Below are 21,418 nucleotides of genomic sequence, written 5' to 3'. Positions count from 1 at the left end.
TATCACTGAGTCACAAAATACAGAGGTTTTTCTTTCTGTTCATCATGTGGTATGAAATTCCATTTAAAAAAAGTCGAAAGTTAAAAATGAAACACCGAAATTGTATGAAACTCTTGAGGAAACTCTGGATAACCTGGTGATGCGACATTAATTGTTTAATACTGAAACTTGTCTTCAAAAAGTGCTTCCTTGGCTTGTCCATATTTCTTTGCATGTTGAACACACCAGAAAAAAAAAAAACTGCAACTGCGTAAATTTTTTTCAACCTGTTAAATATTTTAAATTAATTGCATGTGTTAACGCACTAATTTTGAGAGCGCTAATATATATATATATATATATATATATATATATATATATATATATATATATATATATATATATATATATATATATATATATATATATTAGGTGTTCATGTTCATAGATACATTTTTTTGGAATTAATTTTGGAATTAATCTAGATTAAAATGGCTCATTTGAATTCTCCCGAAGGCATTTAGGATATGTACTACTTATTAAAATAAAAAATAAAAAAATGCTACTCAAATAATAGGTCTTTGAAAGCAGGTTTCTCAAGCCAGGTGGTGCATTAGACCATCTCCAAATGCATCACAAACAACTTGAGAAACTGTTCTACTATGATAATTGGTGATGAAAATAAATGTTGTTTAATAGGATGTACTTGTGTTTGTTAACTGTTTATTCAGTTAAACAAGAATTTTGAACTGTAGGCCTACGTAAGCTCCAAACAGCAATTTTAATGACCTTAATCTGACTAAGTTAAATACCTTTGGAGACGATTCTGTCAGTTTAACATTTCGTTTGTCCCACCCGGCTCCATCCAGATAGAGGCCGTAGATGTAGACACCGCCAATATCTGCAGGCGGAGGACTTGTAACATCTTCTTTCATCATGCGAGTGACGTCGTTAAGTAGGACGACAGTGTCAAGAGCCCAGCCTTTAGACAGATTCATTCGAGTGGTCTCTTGGCGCATCGCTGTTAAGAAGCCCTTCAATCAAACACAGACGTTAATGGAGAGACCTGATCGTTCACACTATTTAAATGGAAGAGGTGATCCTCAAATCTTTAACCCACCTGTGGATTGAAAAATCCTGTAAGCCAAAACTGAAGAGGTCGTCCGTTGAACGTCCAGCTGTAGAACTGCTGGTTTCTCTCGAGGAGCTCGGTGAACCAGAAACCCAGAGAAGCAGCTTCCCAAGAGATCTTCTGCCAGGACTTGGGGACACGAGCATCATACATGCTGTCCAGAGCATCACGGAGGTCCTCTGACATTATTATAGTCCCTTTGGGATTATAAAATCATTGTGTTACAATACACAGGGTTCATACACATTTTTACAACTAAAATTCCATGACATTTCCATGATTTTTACAAGACTTTCAAGTAAATTCTCATGACCTAATGTTCCATGCAATGTCTAAATATGTGTGTTAAAAAAACCCAATACATGTTAAAATTTATTCATTTATTCATTCATTTACTTTTCGACTTAATCCCTTTATTAATCTGGGGTCGCCAAAGTGAAATGAACTGCCAACTTATCCACCATATGTTTTAAGCAGCGGATGCCCTTCCAGCTGCAACCTATCATTGGGAAACATCCATACACATTCATTCACACACATACACTATGGACAATTTAGCTTACCCAATTCACTAATAGCGTATGTCTTTGGACTGTGGGAGAAACCGAAGCACCCGGAAGAAACCTACTAGAACATGGGGAGAACATGCAATTTCCACAAAGAAATGCCAACTGACCCAGCCAAGGCTGGAACCAGAGACCTTCTTGTTGTGAGGCGATTGTGCTACCCACTGCACCACCGTGACGCCCAATTTATATTTATATCTATGTAAAATTTATTTAGATAATACTTACACCAAACTAATAATGTGAGAATATGTGACTGGCCAAAGATAGGAAAAATCCAAGACAACTTATATATTCAAGTATAAAAATGTCTGTTTTCAATTACTTTTCCAAAACTTTGTGGGTTTTTTCTGTTTTTCCAAAACTTTTTCAGGCCTGGAAAATGCCATGTCAAAATTCCATGAAAATTGTTTTCCATGACCGCATGAACCCTGAATATAATTTTTTTGCACGTTTTAGTTTTGAAGATGAAATTTGTCTGGATTTAAGATAAAAACTAGGGATATTTCTATACACTTTTACCCTTCCTGATATCTGAGGTTATCAGCGATACCTAGTGAGCCAACAGCTGAGTGTGTATCTGTAGAAACAGTTGTGTATACTGCTAGCCCTGTATAAATTGACAGAATTCATTTATGGTGTGCTTCACAATTTCTCAGACATTTTTATTATCAGACATCCAAGAGTAAAATTATTTACTGCACTTCACTGAAACAAGTTCAGCCACAAATCAAACTGAAAAAAAATCAAGTTTTACAGTTTAACTGTATTAAAATCTGTGCAAAAAATAAAGAAATCTAGGAAATAACCTCTTTGAAACTTAAAATTCAGAATTTTAAAAAATAAAATAGTGTGTTACCCTCTTCAAAGAAGACTGACTCCTGGTTTGCAGTGTTAAGCAAAGCTATAGCAGGCATATATCTCATTTAAAAATATGATATAGGATCGGTTGATGGTTTCAAAACTTGCTGATACTGATGCCAGAATTTTTGCAGTATTGGCGAGTATTTCTGATACCAGTATCAGTATTGGAACAACCCTGATAAGAACATCATTAAATGGTCTTTGTTGCAACACAGGTTCATTGGAAATATGTGCCCAGTGATACATTTTTGCAAGAATCCGTTTATACATTGACTAGCAGTTTTGAAGGCTACATGGCCTCCAGTTTTGTTCCATTTCACACTATTGACATTTACAGGCATTTATTTATTATCAGCAAATAAAGTATTGTTTTGGTGCGGTTCGTTGAATGGCACCAAATAAATACCACAAAACAACTTAAACGCATCTATGATTTGTAATCGAATGCATTTGCCTCACTCTCTTATCACCATACACACAACTTTTCCACAGTGGTCAGTTTGCTTAGTGGCTCGCCTTGTATGGGGTCATACTTGGGACATGAAGTGGGTTTGATGAAGAACGGTTCCAAAAAACAGATAAAAAAACAATGAGAAATTATGGTAAACTAGACCTCTAGTGGATTTGTCACCGCATGCTGCAATGAACCGACACCAGAGCATCGTATTTCATATTTTGCAAAAATATGCCTGCAAAAATAACCCAATATGCCTGGGTAGCTTTCTTGACAGCAGTAGCAATCTTGTGATTAATACAGATGTGTAATGTGTGTACAAATGAAGGACATTACACATTTTTCATGTAATGCCCCCTGCAAAACAATTAAAGCACTTTTTTTCATTGTGAGTGAAAGTTTCTTAAACTTACCATCAATTGCAAGTTTAAGGTCAGTGAGGGTACTGCGAACACGACCAATAACACGCTGCATTCTGTCAAGCTCTTGACGGAGAAATATTGTCATGGGCTGGAATGCTCCCATTTTTTGTAGGCTGCTTTTCACCTGTATAAAGTTATTGAAAAAATTATGTTCTACATTTAAATTTGACACAAATATGCTTTGAGCATTAGAAGTGGCTCATGGGGGTGGCCCTAAAACCACATTTTCACCTCATGTGGCACATAGTCAGCTGGAAGTTTTTCTAACATCTCATTGGCCATTTTCTGGACTGACGACTCTCTAGTCTCGCCCTCTCCACTGCTGCTGTCTTTGGGCTGGATGTTGAGGATGGTACTCAGGGTATCATTAGCCAAATTGGTCTGGTAAGTGATGTCAGCGTTGGGATGGAGGCCAAATACCTGTTGAACAAAGTTAGAATCGATTGGTTATTGAATTTGTGACCACTAGTAAATAAATAAAAGAATAATTAATGGCTGTATTACCTCAGGTGTATCAACCAATGGCAGAGCATCAATATGTGCATGGTAATCCTGAAGCATTCTGGCCTTTGGTATAGTATATCCTTTGTAGAAACAGAATTTGTCCGCAAACATGCTCTCACTAAACCAGATGCGAGCAAAAGTATTGAGCAGGCGTTTGTCCATATCGTCTGTGACACGTCCACCATACTGAACCTACACAACCAAAAGTACTAATAAGCAGGTTTGTCAAATAAACAATGAACAAAAGCACAGTAGAAAGTCCAAATTGTACCTCTCCCAACATGTAGCGCAGGCAATTCCAGTTGACTCCTCTCTTGATGTCGATGTCATCCAAGTGGTTCTGCACAAACTGGACACTGGAGGTGAAATCAGCCTGGTTGAACTCATAGGGAATGTTCCAGCCGAGTGGACCAAATTTGCGTCTCTCCTTTAGCAGGAATATGACAGTTAGGACAACATGTCTTATACAGCTGTGTGCTGAAACAGCTGTGATTATTTTAAAAGAATAAACTGTTATACAATATTCATATGTTATAGAATGTTTTACTAATAAATGTTTAAAAGACATTATTACAGGGTTTCCCAAATGTGGGAGAACTGCAAGGGGTCGATGAAAAGCTAAATAATAATTAGACTAAATGTAAAATGAAAATAAATGAATTGGGCTGTATAATAAGTTAAAACTAAAAATCTTGATATTATTTTGATATGTTTTTAATTTAAAATGATTTAAATTTAAAGCATTGTAGTGTAAAATAAAATAATGATGATTTTAAATATATAATTTTAATTTAAAATAGTAATATGTTTCTGTCGTTGCACCATTAATATAGATGAAAAACCCCTCAAATCATTAGATAATGAAGGGATTCGTAACCGGATTCTTAACACTAGTGGGCCTCAGTGATCCTACAGGTGTGCACACCAAAATTAACTCTCAATATTTTACTATAATTATTGGATTTCATTATAATATGTTATATTAATGATGGAAGTAATGCACCTTCTCCTGTTTTATGATTGATTACTTCAAACTCGGCACAAAAACAGTCTCATGATCGCGTCTGCAACTAGTACTCGGAATTCTTTTCATTCACAAAGTATGAGTGAAGTGAAAGTATTTCTTTGTGTATATTTGAGTGAACTATTTAGTATATCCATATAGTTGTCCAAAGTAATGTCTTGTGAGTGTATTATAATGGACACGTGTCCATACAGGAGGATCTAGCGAGCTTCACTGGTGTTTCTGCCATAGAATGTAAAATAAACTTGCATTTGAGGTGCTGCGGACTTGAAATTTTCAACAGATGTTGGTAACAACCAAAGAAATCCATATATGCAAAGAAAACAAATCTAATTCATTAACAAATGAAATTATGTGTAATAAAACTCAGGGAAAATACTGAACACATGAAGAAAGGAAGGTGTAAAACGACAGTGAAAGCTTAGACAGCAGCTAAAATCTCTCAGTAGTTCTTCAGCAACCCTCTGCCCTTCATCATTGTAAATGAATATCAGCTGCTTCAGTCCAACATCTACATTAGCAGGATGCTGAAGATTAAACTAGGGTGGACATTTCAGCAAGACAATGATCCAAAACACAGCCAAGGAAACTCTCAAATGCTTTCAGAGAAAGAAAATCAAGCTGTAGAACAACAACAACTTTAGAAATATGTTTTCTGAGAAAAATGGTGATGTGTTGAATACTTATTTCCCCCACTGCATATACACACACACACACACACACACACACACACACACACACAAACTGATGATGTGAGTATTTAAAGCAGTGTGTCACTATGAGCAGTGAGTGACGTGGTTTAACAGCTGTCCTGACCTGGACCGTGGTGTGCAGAAATGCCACAGCATAGAAAAGTGGTCTCCACTGAGGCATGTTTGTGATCTCCAACTGCTCTTGAGTCACACTATTATATGTCCGCTTGAGTCCAGCCTTCACCCCTGCATTACAGATCACACATTTCCTCTTTTACTCTTGTATCATTTATATTTAGTCACAATATTAAATATGTACCCCCCCCCCCCCACCTCAAAAAAAAAAAAAAAAAAAAACAGCTTTCCCTTTTTCTACCTTGCGGAGGCTCATTGGTGAATTTAATAGAAGACTGCAGGAAGTTTATGGGGAATTTGGGATGCACGTCTGTAGTCACCCACAACCTAAAATTGTCATGGATGTTCTCTGTTGTTGTGACTGTCTCTAGACCTTCATCCAGGAAGTCCAATCCCAGATGGCAGTTCTGCAGAAGTAACCAGCCTCCATCAGACATGCTCTGTGCCAGAAGCCTTCTTGCATGCACTTCCTGTCCCTGTCCCATGGAGATCGGCCTGCAAGGAATGCCCTGCATAATAGAAATCGTATCAAACCTTGGCTGTTTAAATAGCTAATCAATCAGAATGATGCATTCCAGAGAAATTTGTAATAATACTTGTACCTTCGACTTGGCGAGTCTGTCTATGTTCTCTGTAGGATCAGAACCCATAGACAGAAAGCAGACCAGAGGTATCCTCTTCTCTGCTTCTGAACACATGGCCTCCATATCCAGAATCACTCCCTCTGCGTACTTCACCCCCATTGATTCAGCAATATATTTACGTGCCTAGCATAAAGAAGCAGCTAAATTACATTCAAATTTAACATTAAACAATTTGTTGGATTATAATTAGCTCAATGAAATTGATAGACTTCAACAACATGTATTTAAATTAAGTAAAGTTTATGTATAAATATTTAGCTTTTAATAACACAGGCACACACAGAGTCAGAAGTTAGCAACTTCTTGTCATTGCTTTGACTTTGCTCAGCAGCTGTTTGAGGTAGATGCATGCTGTAATGCTTTATAAAAAAATATATAGATAAGCTTGTTAAATTTAGCGATTCTTAATCACAAACACAATATTTAAAGATATAGTTAATAGATGTTTTTAATATTGAAGCAGCACGGTGGCTCAGTGGTTAGCACTGTTGCCTCACAGTAAAAAGGTCGCTGGTTCAAGTCCTGGCTGGCTCACTTGGCATTTCTGTGTGGAGTTTGCATGTTCTCCTCGTGTTGGCGTGGGTTTCCTCGAGGTGCTCCAGTTTCTTTCACAGTCAAAAGACATGCGTACAGGTGAGTTGAATAAACTAAATTGGCCATAGTGTATGTGTGTGAATGCAAGAGTGTATGGGTGTGGCTAGAAGGGCATCTGCTTCTTAAAACATATGCTGGAAAAGTTGGCGGTTCATTCCGCTGTGGTGACCCTAGATTAAAAAAAGGACTAAGCTGAAAAGAAAGTGAATGAATGAATTTAATAATATAGTGATTCTGTGATATTTTAAATATTGATATTCAAGATTTGTGAAGTGACACAGCTGGATAACTCGAAACAGCGACCAAAAGTCTCTCCTCCATCTTTAAAAGTCTCAGTAGTTGTCTTGAATGGAAACCCCGCCTCTGCTTTTATTTGACTGGAGAATGAAAAAGACACAACTGATTCGCAAAGAGTTGACTTTTTTCAACTGTGGGAGCATAGAGCACAAGGCAAAAACACGAGGCGCAGCAGGCGGTTAAAACGCAATAATGCCCGATTATTAAACGGTTATAATGCCCGATTCACACGGGGCTTCAGTGTCAACGCTTGAAAGAGGGCGTGTCTGAAGTTTAAATAAAATTAATCCGCAATCGATTACTGTCTTCTCGTCTAAGCTCTTGTATTTGCATTAAGTGATCTGATTGGCTGACGCGTCTGTTGGCGCTAGAAAAGTTTCTAACTTCTGCAGCGAGCAACGCCACTGAAGTGGCACCGACGGATCTATAGGGTGGTCCATTTAAATGGATACACCTTAATAAAATAGGAATGGTTTGTGATATTAACGTCCTGTTTGTGGCACATTAGTATATGTGAGGGGGCAACCTTTTGAAGATGGGTGGTGACCATGGTGGCCATTTTGTAGTCGGCCAGCTTGGATCCAACTTTTGTTTTTTCAATAGTATAAGGGTCATTTTACAAGAATTTTACAAGAAAAACAATGGTGTGCTTGGTTTTAACTTAGCTTTTCTTTCATGAGTTATTTACACTTTACCATAGCACAATCCAACAGAATTATCAATCTGGTATGCAATCTGGAAAATAAGCTGTCACCTATTAAAATGTCAATTACAAGAACCTGAAATCTATTATTTTATCAAGTGAAATGTTTATGACAATCTTGACTTGCAAAGAGGGTGTTTTAAACAAATGACTACCAAAATCATTAAATAATCATGATCATACTGCACTTCATAGTGATTAAGAAGATTCAGTTTCTTCATCTTGTCTTTACATGCATCAGGAAATATATGGACAATTAACTTTTCATCACGGTACAACATGTGAGCGTTGCTGCTAAAATAGCGTCTCGCATAACCCAGTGAGTGACGGAGTGTGAACAGGTGGACTGGGAAAGAAACAGCATGCATGTAACCCTTAGGAATGAACACCAGAGTCATTTTAAGAGCAAAACGGATGAAAGTGTAAAATGTAACTGTTATACTGAATGACATTTAGCAGGGAATCCAAAAAGCAGTAGTAAATTAATGACCAGTAAATAAATAATATGCCTACTTATTAGGGCGGCACAATATATCGTTTTAGCATCGATATCGCAATGTGATCATTCGCAATAGTCCCATCACAGGATATGCAATGTTGAGGTTGTTTTATACACATCAAGCTGCTGTCATGTCCAACTGTTGTTTTTGTTGCAGGAGCAACAGTGAGAATGACTGTATAGGACCGGCTTGATCTGGCCAATGGCAGCAGGATTACAGACTCTGAGGTGGCGTACAGGTCAAACACCTGTAGCGCAAAATAAATAAATTTACTTCTGAAAGGCTTACAGTATTAAACACATTTACGAAGACGATAATTTTGCTTTAATTTTAGTTAGTTTCAGATACTTTTGTATGTAGACAATACAGTTTCAGCTAGTTCTAGCTTTTTTTAAAAACTCTCATTGTTTTTTTAATTGTAGTTTTCATTTTTTTGTTCATTTTCGTTAACCATAATAACCTTGAGATGTGCTCCCCTAATCAGCCCAATCAATCTAAAATGATCAATTCTTTCCAAATAGAGATATTCCAGTCATCTGGTGAAATTGTATTTCTATCGCTATATATCCAATTGAAGTCAGAATTATTAGCCCCCTTGATCCTGTTTATTTTTTCGCCCAATTTCTGTTTAACGGAGGGAAGATTTTTTACAACACGTTTCTAAACATAATAGTTTTATTAACTCATTTCTAATAGCTGATTTATTTTATATTTGCCATGATGACAGTAAATAATATTTGACTAGAGATTTTTCAAGACACTTCTATACAGCTTAAAGTGACTTTTAATTCCTGTTTTTTAAGGCAGGTTAGGGTAATTATGCAAGTTATTTTATAAAGATGGTTTGTTCTTTAGACAATCGAAACAAAAATAGCTTAAACGGGCCAATCATATTGACCTTAAAATGGTTGTTAAAAATTAAAAACTGTTTTTATTACAGCCAAAATACAACAAATAAGACTTTCTCCACAAGAAAAAAAGATTATCAGACATACTGTGAAAATTTCCTTGCTCTGTTAAATGCCATTTGGGAAATATTTAAAAAAGACAAAAAAAAAAAAAAATCAAAGGGAGTATAATAATTCTGATTCAACTGTATATATATATATATATATATATATATATATATATATATATATATATATATATATATATATATATATATATATATATATATATACATATATATTTTTGTTCAGAATAACAAAATATTGCAATGCTAGATATTTCCAATATCTTGCAGCCCTATTACTTACACCACATAATAAATCGGTGGTGCTGTATTATACACGACATAGCAAAGGAGCATCATCAATCCTTTTACTGTTACTATGAACAACAAACAAATCTAAAGATGCATTTTATAAAGAGAAAAAAATTCTAATATGATATCATAAATCAATATAATGTCAAAGGGATTCTGGAGCAGATCCCAGCATCATGTAAGAAGGGAAACCCCCGAGATGAATCACAGGGCATCATATAACATGATGAATAATTATTTTCTTAATGCAAAGAATGACCTGAGCAGGTGTCTCGTGTGAGGTTTTGTGACCCAGAGGTGTTAAACGTCATAAGCAGCAGGTTTGATTATGGAATGTTAAGTGATAATCTGGAGCTCAGTTGCCGATCAGCTGTTCAAATTCATTTCATGGGAACTTTTTTTAGACGAGAGGGTCTTGACAGGGAATTACGCACTTCACAACACTTTGTTGCTTCTTAGTGCTCACAAAAAATTTGAACAGACACTTTTGCTGTCAAGGATGGAAATCAGGCAAAAAAAAAGTGTATTTTTCTATAGAACTTTAGCATACTATGAATACAAAATGATTTCTGGTGTACCGGACAAGGCCTAGTTCAAATTATTTTGATCAAAGGAAAAAAAAAAAAGATCTTTAGAAAAATGTTATTTATCACTTGCAGTTTTTCACCTTATTTTGTATTTTTCGTTTATTTTGTATGATGTGTGACATTTTTGTCCAAACACATTTTAAATTGATTGGTGACTTTAATAATAAAAAAAACATTTATTAATAAAATATATTAGACATTGACAGAATAAGAAAAAAAAATTAACTAGGGCATTGTCAGTAGGTTTGTTTTAAAGAGCTTCTATTATGGGTTTTTGAAAATGACCTTCCATGCAGTGTGTAACACAGTTCTAAGGAAAGTGAAATATCCATAAATCTGAAAGTGCGCCATGTTTAAAGCTATTGATTCATCTATAAAAGAGTCAATTCAGAGTGGTTCAAAGGAATCGTCGGGGTAATGAATCTTTGAGCCCCACCCATTTGTTGCGTGAACAGACCTGGGAAAATTTAAACCCCCGGCCCCGCCCACAAACACCAAAGAAAGAAAAGGAAGACAAACACTGTAGCAAATCCCTGTTGAATCATGGCGCAGAGATCCTGTACTCGGATGTTTGATGGAAAGTTAGTGTTATTTTTCCTACCCAAAGATGAGGCTGTGAAGAGTCAGTGATTGACGTTTATTTTTGCAAAAATACCTCAGCATTATAGCCCCAGCCTTGTGCTGTGGTCCTGTCATTTTTCTGATGAGTGCTTCAGCAATCTACACGCTTACAACAGAAGATTCGCTGGCCATTTGTTAAAGCAAGGATCCGAAAAATATATTGATGTATGGGACTTTGTCAGAGGTTGACAGGAACTTCAGTACACAGTTCTCAGTACACAAGTGTAAATAACTTAAATGTGATTAAAAAGGTTGCTTCCTTGTTTCCTCTAGCTTGCAAATTATGTATTTAATAGTGCTTTGTTACTTGTAATCGCTCCACGTAGCTTGTACTGTATCTGGTTAACTCTTTATATTCTCATATTGCATCTAAAGCCACGTTGAAAACGCGACACATGCCGCTTTCTTGATTTAAATGCGTTTGTGAGCTCACAATCCACTGCCGTTTGTTGTTGCTATGAGCACCATCATCTGTTCCTACACATGTGCGATGGTCAAGTTTCAAAATAGCTCAGCTTTTGCTGCTGTGTGCATTAATACTGAATGTATGTCATGGTTAAGAACAGAGCAATATGCTGGTGTTAAACTGTATTGCTTTAATGCAGTCCTGCATTGGGCTCACACATACACTCTGCACTCTGACTACTTCAGAACTGTTGATAAGCCATGGTGGGCTTTTCTTTCTGTCTCACGCTTAACGCAGTCGACCAATCGCAATAGACAAAAGTATTTTTTGACCTGGCATGCATATTAGACTTTTGTTGGAGACCCCAAAATCAAAACATGTATATATAAATATATATATTTCATGTCGTATATAATATTTTTATTCGATATACATTAAAGTACTGAAACTGTAAATAAACTGTAATAATAACTTAATACCTGTAAAATAAGAATAAACAAAAAGGTAAAAATTTAAAATATATATAATAATAAATTGTATTATTATAAAACACCAAAACCACAGATCTAAAAATAAAAACATACTATTACAAATATTAATAATAATCAATAAATATTTAAAAAAATACTAAGATAGCAATGAAGCTTAAAAAGGTTTTTGAGCACCTGTGCAATAGTCCGGTCAGGACACCAGCTTCGTATCAGCAGCAGTTTGCGGAAAGCATCCAGCTGGCTCTCATAACCGTCTGGAAGAGGAGACTCTTCTGGAGTGGCTTCATCAAACCAGCTTTTCCAAGCCCTGTCGTTGCGGCCCACCTGGGTCAGGAGAGTGGCGAATGTGTGCAGGCTGGACAACTGCACCAGGTTTAGCCATGTTGTGTCCAGGATCCAGCGCTTTGGTTTGGCCTCGACAGAGTTTAGATCCAAAGAGGCTCCACCTGAAAGAAAGATGAAAGAAAAAGAATTACTTGTCCTCAAAAAATCAATAAAGTAAAGGTAAAGTGAGATATTACAGAGTATTATGACATTTTATAAAATATTGAATCACGAATATACAAAAAAATTTTCAAATATGTTTAATTATATTAGATACAATTATATATATACAGTACTGTGCAAAATTCTTAGACCCCAGTTCCATTTGTTGTTCTATTGAGGATATAATGAAATTACATATGGCTTCTCATTCTCTTTATTAAAATGCAACCAGAAAATATAGGTTCTAGTTGGACTTTTTTGCGTCTAATTATTTAAGAAAGAGTTAAAGAAAGATGGAAGAATGAGTGAAAAATACTGCAGTATCTGTCTTGGGTGATCTGCATTTCAGCCAGAGCTGTTGTCAATATTGTTGACAGGCTCGTGCAGAGACTGTCCAAAAGGCATGTGCAGGATACATTTTTTTAAGAGGGGGGGGATATGTTGTTGTCGCGCGCGTACTGAAGAGCGGTGTTGTCGCGCGCGTACTGTAAAGAGGGGGGGGGAGGGAGCGCGCGTACTCAAGAGCGGTGTTGTCGCGCGTCTACTTAAGGGCGGTAGGGTGGAGGGGGGGTGTCGCGGGGGCACTTTTAATCATTTTGGAAGGGCACTTTCTATCCAAGACTAAAAAGGGCATGTGCACTGCACAGGTTGAGCCCTATGTGTGCACGTGCCTGCCTGAATTGATGGGATTGTGAATGCTGAAAAGTTCAGACAGGTTTTAATTCGTCATGTAATTCCTACTAGAATACAATACAATACAATAAATATTTAAAATGCACATTAAAAAACAACCAAAGTTGACCAAAGTGCCTTACATAGGAGCACTAAAGGGAGAAAAGAAAGCAGAATATAAAACATTTAACAAATTAAAGCAATAAAACAGTGAATAAGAAGTATTAAAAGGGAAAATAAAATGGATTTAAATAGAAATGGAGGGGGAAAGTCTAATGTGAATTGGTAGAGAAACAGCAAATGCTTGATCAACTTGTTTTTTAAGGCGTGCTCCAGGCACGGTGAGTAAATTGAGGTCATAAGATCTCAATGACTGAGATGGGGATATACAGACAAGTCAGTAAGGTACTGAGAAGCAAGATTATTGACGGCTTTGTAAACAAATAATACAATTTTAAAATCAATTCTGTATTTAATGGGTAACCAGTGACGTGCAGCTAAAATAGGAGTTACTGACTCATACTAGCGAGTGCCAGAAAGTAGTCTAGCAGCCGCATTTTGTACCAGCTGCAGACGAGAGATTGAAGACTAAGAAATACCAAAATAGAGAGAGTTACAAAATTCCAGACAAATTGTTATGAAGGAATGAATCACTGTTTGAAAATTTCTCTGGGATGAAAATGGCTAGACTTTAGACAGTTGTCTGAGGTGGTAAAAGCTGGATTTTACAACAGTACTAATCTGTTTGTCGAATTTTGAGTATTCATCAAACATAACAGCGAGATTTCTTGCACACTGGGTAATATGTGGGGCTAAAGATCCCACATTGACATTTAACAGAAGCCGCTTTTCCACTATCGTGCTGAATCGTTCTTGAAACAGAACTGTTCCATTCCGTGCCAAACCGGGCCAGACAGCACGGATACGGTTTCATTTTCCACTGTCGTGCTGCGACAAAGCTCTTTTAAACATTACACAAAACGCATCAGTAGTTGCCTTGGTAACGCAATGTAAACGGCTCCCTTTGTTCAATTTAAGTTAAGAGCCGAAACTATTTATTTATTTATTTTTCATAAAAGCAAAAGCATGTGACTAAACACTGTTATGCCGCTCTATCAAATAGGGGTGCTAAATGTGCACCCTTATTTATTTATATGTTGCGCAGCTCTGGCTAAATTTTATTTGGAGGGAAAATTACCAAAATGTAACGTGATGATTAAAAATAATTGGAGGGGAAATAAATAATATTTAAAATCTCTGAACATAACAGAAAAAAAAACAATGATAAGACAACAATAATAGTGCATTTGCATTATAGTGGCAAAAATATCATTTTGGACAGGCCTTGTCAAAGGTGAGCGGGCACTTTCACTAATAAAAACACAGCACATAAATTATTTCATTTTTAACAATTAATTAAATTACACTGCGTATTTATATCAAAAGTTGATAATGATATAAAATATACTACATTTTGATAGTAAAATGAAACCATTTAAGCGATGGCTGTTATTTGTTTTACTATTCAAACATTAAATAACGAATGCAGCAAGTGAAAAAAACGAATATGAAACAACACATATGTTGCAGGATTTAAAGCATATAAAGCACTAAAATGCTGCTTTATTATCTTTTTATTTTGATCATTTTATTTTTATTTTTATAATTATTTTTGTGTTCATTATTAACTAACAAGCTGTAGGCGAAATATTGCTAGACCAAGCTATATTAAAGATCACCACAAAAAAAAAAAAAAACACAGAAACATGTTACATGCCTCATAAATGTCATATAACTTATGTATAGCTGAATCATATAATTGCCTATAGCTGAAATGATGAAAATTGCTCATTTTATTTTTATAAAACATTTGTCAAAACGTATTGATATTTTTTTGAGTAAAAGCAATACTGACATTTAAGAATCCATATTTATTTAATTTATTCATTCTTTTTACTTGTTTATTAGTGCATATGCTATAATATAAATCATTAAACAGTACCTTGGACAGTTACAGTGCCGCTCCGTAAAGCTTTCAAGCAAAGTCTTTTGGACGGCCGACATTACAACACGAACACGCCGTCCTTCAGGTGGTCTCGCCGGTATTAACAAGCTGTCCTGGCTTTGAATTAAAAAGTGCAATTATTTCCTCGTTGTTAAAAGAGTCTGCAAGTTCGTGTTCCATGGATATAGTGATGTTGTTGTGGAATTTGGACATCGACGATGCAAAGCGTGATTTTATTCGCTTTATTCGATGCGCAGCAGGAAAAAAAAGTCAGCAGCGCAAGTCGTTGGCATGTCTCTCCCGGATCAGAGCGAGTTTTGTGCTGTGAAATACAGCGCTGCGTGCAATAAACTCACATTCAGGCAGGCGAAGTAGGTCTGTATTCAAGTCAATAAAATAATAACTTTAATGAATAAAATATCTTCGTTAGAATGTGATGAGTTATTCACTTCTCTGCCAGGGATGCTCTATGGTTTTAAAACCCTTTTCAAACTGTATCGTTTAGACCTGGATCATTATTTTATATTAAATGCACTGTAGTTTATTGAGGATGTCTGATGACTAGCGCGCTTCTGCTGAGCCAGCTGTGGTAGCTTAGCAACCGAGTCGCGACGTCAACACACAGAATCTGTCAGCACAGTTCAGCACGGTTGTCTAACCGTGCCGAGAATTCCGGGCCGAGAACGGTTTGTAATCGTGCCGCGCCGTTCCAGGCTCAAGTGGAGAAACAACCGTAACCGTACCGAAGTGTTCTTAGAACGGTTTGGCACGATAGTGGAAAAGCAGCTAGAGAGTTTTCTTTGTGCGCAAAAACAATCACTTCAGTTTTATTTTCGTTTAAATTTAAAAAAATTGCATGAGAGCCAAAATTTAAGCTCATCTAATCAAGCCAGCAGGGGTTGTAAAGGAAAATAGAGTGTCATCTGTATATAGATGAAAGGAAACTTTGTTTATTGAAAACGGAAGCCAGGGGGAGCATATATACAGGCCCAAAGATTGAAAGCACCTCATTTGTAATAGTTTTATTTTCAGCATGATAATGATCCCAAACAGACTGCTAATGTAATGAATTCATATTTGGAGAGAAAAACAGCTGATGAAACAAAGACAGGCATGAAATGGCCAACACAGAGTCCAGACCTGAAAATTATAGAGAGCATGTATAGGCAATATCATAGGCAGTATGTTGAAGCTAGTCTTTTGATTCCAAAAAAAATTTGTTCTGAATAATTTGTGCATTCATTAATTTTCCTTCGGCTGAGTCCCTTTATTTATAAGGGCCGTTACAGGGGAATGAACCACCAACTATTCCAGCATATGTTTTACACAGCGGATACCCTTCCAGCCACAACCCAGTACTGGAAAATACCCATACACTCTCAGATTGACACAAACACTCATACACTACATCCAATTTAGTTAATCTAATGTCTTTAGACTGTGGGGGAAACCGGAGCACCTGGAGAAAACCCAATAGAACATGCAGAGAACTTGCAATCTCCATACAGAAATGGCAACTGGTCCAGCCAGGACTCGAACCAGCGACCTTCTTGCTGTGAGGCGACAGTGCTTTTAGATAGATAGATTTGTGCAAAAGCCTTAGGCTGGTGGTGAACTAAACCTTTGCACAGTACAGTATATATAAATATTTGTAAATTGGCATTTTTGCATATTATTAAGAAGTATATGTTGAAAATATGACAATAGGAACTTGAATGTCGTGTACTGTATGTAATCTGCATACTGTCATACACAACATTTCTATATGGGAATTGTGCAGTTGATTTAACATATCACCCTTAAAATTAGTATAAAAACTTGGTCCAAACCTTTGATGAATGTCTGCAACTCGTTGTGGGAAATATTTTTGGTCTGCAGGTCTATTTTCAAGGCCAGAAGCAGCGTGAAAAGGAACTTGTGATCTTCATAGAGCCCTCGAGCTGTGTAGCGAAACACTTCGAAAGTGAGGAACTCCATGATGTTTTCAAGTCTTTTGGCTGTAACCTGAGACTTCGGCGACTTCTCCATCGACATGTCAAAGATGCCCAGGAACTGGCGGAGGGAGGTTTGGTACATCACATTGACCAGACTCATCTCCACAATCAGGAAATACAGGATGCTCCCTCTGGTGGCCACTGGACGGTACTCCTCTCGAGCGTGGTTGATGTTAATTTCTGTCTCTGCAGCAACTGTCAGCTTTTGACTCACCTAGAGTTTAAAACAGACTCCATTTCATTCATAAAAGGTGGAGGCTAAACTTTAGATAAGATATAACAATATTACAGCTGCCTCAGTTTAAAAATGAAGGATGATACATGCTAAATGTAACTATTTACTTATTCTTTTTATCTATTTTTCTTGTTTGCTAAATTTTATGCACTGAGATGAATATTTAGATGATATATAGATGTTTATAGATGATTTTTTTCCTTTTTTTAATCTGCATTGTTAAAATTGTATATATAAAAATAATAACAATAATAAATAAATAAATAAAAAAGAGGACGTACCTCCTGTGCAGTAGTCTTTGTGACTTTGAGCACTTCGATAAGAGACTCGTCCTCGACTAGAGAGCCTTGAATGCTGGTCAGCCTGTACAGAAGGTTGCTCTCCAACTCCTGCATCTTCCTCTTGTTTGATGTCACTTCCTCCAAGAGCTTCACACGTTCAGCCTCCATTTCCTTAATTGGAAAATAATAAAAAACAGAAATTTAATTTGGTCTTAATACTATGGTGGTTTTAATATTATGTACATAGTATTCAAATATTATTAATGCAATGCAAATAAACTAAGTTAATATTTAAAACATGTTTCTGAAATCAGGGTTAACAATCAGGTAGATCAGGTAGTTAAATTAAACTAAAATGAAAAAAAAAAAAAACAATTGTGCCACTTAAATGAAAAATAGCAAGAATAAAAATAAAGTAAAATATTTTAGAAATCATGTAGTTATCAAAGCATCTACTTGCCATGTACAGTAATTATTAAAAAAATTTATTATTTAATTTATTAATAAAATTAATTAAAGCTAATTTGCCAAAAATAATCACTAAAAACTTTTTTAAAAAATCTAACGAAATAAAAAAAACTGTCTACATATATGTAATAACTATAATATTATGCAAAAAATAGTTGCAATTTTATCACAAAAAAACAAACCTGAAAAATCACATGCACAGAAGTATTCACAGCCTTTGCCGTGCAGCTTTAAGTTGAGCTCAGGTACATTCTGCTTCCACTGATCATTCTTGAGTTGTTTCAGCTTAATTGGACTTAATTGGACATGATTTAAAAAGGCATACACCTGTCTATATAAGGTCCCAGGGTTGACAGTGCATGTCAAAGCACAAACCAAGCATGAAGACAAAGGAATTGTCTGTAGACCTCCGAGACAGGATTGTCTCGAGGCACAAGGCTGAGGAAGGTTACAGAAAATTTCTGCTGATCCAAAAGGTCTAATGAGCACAGTGGCCTCTATCATCCGTAAGTAGAGGATGTTTGGAACCACCAGGTATCTTCTAAGAGCTGGCCAGCCATCTAAGCTGAGTGATTGGGGGAGAAGGGCCTTAGTCAAGGAGGTGATCAATAACCCGATGGTCACTCTGTCTGAGCTCCAGCGTTCTTCTGTGGAGAGAGGAGAACATTGCAGAAGGACAACCATCTGTGCAGCAATCCACCAAGAGTGGTAGAGAGGTAGAGTGGCCAGACGGAAGTCACACCCTGCCTGGAATTGCCAAACGGCATCTAAAGGACTCTCAGACCATAAGAAACTAAATCCTCTGGTCTGATGGGATGAAAATTCAACTCTTTGGAGTGGATACCAGGCGTTATGTTGGGAGATAACCAGGCACTGATCATCAACAGGTTAATACCATGGTGGTGGCAGGATCATGCTGTAGGGATGTTTTTCAGCAGCAGGAACTGGAAGACTAGTCAGGATAGAGGGAAAGATGAATGCAGCAATGTACAGAGACATCCTGAATGAAAACCTGCTCTTGAGTGCTCTTGACCTCAAACTGGGGCGATGGTTCATCTTCCAGCAGGACAATGAGTTTAAGTACCCCGCTTAAATATCAATGGAGTGGCTTCACAACAACTCTTTGAATGTCATTGAGTGGCCCAGCCAGAGCCCAGACCTAAAACCTATTGAACATCTTTGGAGACACCTGAAAATGGCTGTACACTATCGCGTCCCATCCAGCCTGATAGAGCTTGAGGGGTACTGCAAAGAAGAATGGCCAAAAATTCCCAAAGACAGGTGTGCCAAGCTTGTGGCATCATATTTAAAAAGACTTGAGACTGTAATTGCTGCCAAAGGTGCATCAATAAAGTATTGAGCAAAGGCTGTGAATACTGATGTACATGTGATTTTTCACCTTTTTTATTTTGAAAAAAATTTGCAACAATTTCAAAAAAATCTTTTTTCACATTGTCATAATGGGGTATTGTGTGTAGAATTTTAAGGAAATAAATTAGTTTAATCCATTTTGCAATGAGACTGTAACATAAAAAGTGTTATGAATACTTTCCGGATGCACTGTATAGTCAGGAGCCGCGAGTATTAATTTAGCTTTTTGTTTTTCAAAATGCTGGTAGTCATTAAATTTCATTTTAAGAATCACCAAGGAAGTTCTACTGAAGAAAAAAAATTTAATAAAGGATGATCTGATCGTGAGTAATTTCTCAGCAAATTATAATTTTTAGGTGAACTATCCTTTTAATGGCACTTACCTTTTTTTCTATGAGAATGACTCTGCCAAGTAACTGGTCTTCCAAGCCCTTCATAGTGACAGTAAAATCCACCACTCCTGTCTTCGCATTGATCTCTGGACTATATGCAGGGTTGGCCAGTTTAGTTGTTATGTACAGAGTAAACGTCTCCATAACGTCCACTTCTTTGTCCCCGACTTTAACCTAACATGAAAAACAAAGTCAGTATTAGATAAAGTTTTGATCAAATATTACTCTATACAATAAGTTACATACTTTAGAGGTTTTTCCAGTCTTTATGAAGTTCTTCTCCAGAATGTTATCCAGCACTGGATCAAGCTCTTCCCCAACATCCTCTAAAAGCAAAGGTTTGCCCTGGGACAGACAGTCCTCCAGGTGAGTTCGGAAATATTTGTGGTTAAGAGATGTCACCTGGTGGCAAAAAAACAAAAAAACAGTTGTCTTTTAAACGAACAGGCAAAGACAATAAAGAATTTCCAGCTTTTGGCTGAAAATGTTGTCATGTAAATGGATTTGCAAATCTTACCTGTAGGTCATTACTCTGTTCACGATTCTTGATCCAGATCTTGCCCTGGCCCTGTGGATCAATCAGTAAAGGATAACGAGAAGCTTTTGTCACGATGATGCCATTCTGAATGGACAGGTCATCATTGGGGAGACCCTGCAGGTTCCATTCTCCTATAGTGGCGTTATCCACCAGCATATTGATCAGATTCAGGTTCTGGGGGGAAAACCATTGTATAAGATTTAAAAGCTGTAAAAACAAGCTTGATGGAATAACCAATTTTGGTAACACTTCACTTGAAGAGGTGTTCATAAGACTGTTATTAAAAAAAATTTGAATAATCATGACATGACACATATCATGAATGTGAATGAGATTATATGCATGCCTATTATAACTGTTATTAAGTGTCATTTGCTCAGTTATATCATGTTTGTCATGTCACCTTGACAATATTTGTCATAAATCTGTCATAAACATGATTGTCATAACGGCATTACAACTGCATCATAAATATTTTTTCTGATCACTTTTTTTTCAGAGGAACAATCTGTTTTTGTTAATAAAACCTGAAAAAGGTAGGAAAAAGGTCAAAAATAATTGACTTTTAAAATTCATGACATATTTATAATGGCTTCAAAGCAATCATGTTTATGACAGATTTATGACAAGTTTTGTCATTGTGGTAATGTCAAGTTGTCATAACAAAGACAAAAAAGGTTGTGAAGTATGTTTATATCATGTTGCCATAACTAAATGTCATCTTTGCATTAAAAATGTCATGACTGAGTGAATGACACTTGATGACATTTGTTATAAGCATGCATGCATTCTCATTTACATTCATGACATGTGTCGTATCATAATTATAAAGGTTTCATTAAAGGCTTCTTATGAACACCCTCTTCAAGTAATGTGTTACCCGGATTTTTATGTTCAAATGAACATACCTCGCTGTAAGGTATGTGCCTGCTATCCATCTCTTTCTTCCACTGTTGCATGAGAAGAGTTCGATACTCTTGGTTGAAAGGTCCAGAGTAGGACAGAAATCCAGTGGCAAGTAACACGTCACCGACCATATCTTTGATTTGCCTCTCAAACTGAGCACTGCTCTCTGTCCAGCGAATCTAAGACAAACA

General features: G+C 36.5%; 1 protein-coding gene across 2 annotated transcripts in view; it reads right to left on the bottom strand.

Moving 5' to 3' along the window:
* The window catches only part of dnah5l (dynein, axonemal, heavy chain 5 like), a 123,631-nt gene that overhangs the window by 20,890 nt on the left and 81,323 nt on the right, over window positions 1–21,418 (bottom strand). For both annotated transcript variants that reach the window (XM_087309935.1, XM_087309934.1), the window contains exons 64-79: window positions 21,230–21,406; window positions 20,301–20,495; window positions 20,030–20,185; window positions 19,775–19,957; window positions 17,553–17,723; window positions 16,872–17,250; window positions 12,054–12,325; window positions 6,375–6,539; window positions 6,014–6,281; window positions 5,762–5,883; window positions 4,193–4,348; window positions 3,922–4,113; window positions 3,649–3,837; window positions 3,409–3,541; window positions 1,100–1,308; window positions 792–1,013 (exon numbers count right to left, since the gene is read on the bottom strand). In XM_087309935.1, the coding sequence (XP_087166061.1) occupies window positions 792–1,013; window positions 1,100–1,308; window positions 3,409–3,541; window positions 3,649–3,837; window positions 3,922–4,113; window positions 4,193–4,348; window positions 5,762–5,883; window positions 6,014–6,281; window positions 6,375–6,539; window positions 12,054–12,325; window positions 16,872–17,250; window positions 17,553–17,723; window positions 19,775–19,957; window positions 20,030–20,185; window positions 20,301–20,495; window positions 21,230–21,406 (3,189 nt within the window). The remainder of the gene's footprint in view (window positions 1–791; window positions 1,014–1,099; window positions 1,309–3,408; window positions 3,542–3,648; window positions 3,838–3,921; window positions 4,114–4,192; window positions 4,349–5,761; window positions 5,884–6,013; window positions 6,282–6,374; window positions 6,540–12,053; window positions 12,326–16,871; window positions 17,251–17,552; window positions 17,724–19,774; window positions 19,958–20,029; window positions 20,186–20,300; window positions 20,496–21,229; window positions 21,407–21,418) is intronic.

Source organism: Danio rerio, chromosome 24 (assembly GCF_052040795.2).
Source record: "Danio rerio strain M-AB ecotype USA chromosome 24, GRCz13ab, whole genome shotgun sequence".
NCBI classification, from domain to species: Eukaryota; Metazoa; Chordata; class Actinopteri; order Cypriniformes; family Danionidae; genus Danio; species Danio rerio.
This window is presented reverse-complemented; position numbering and strand designations above follow the sequence as displayed.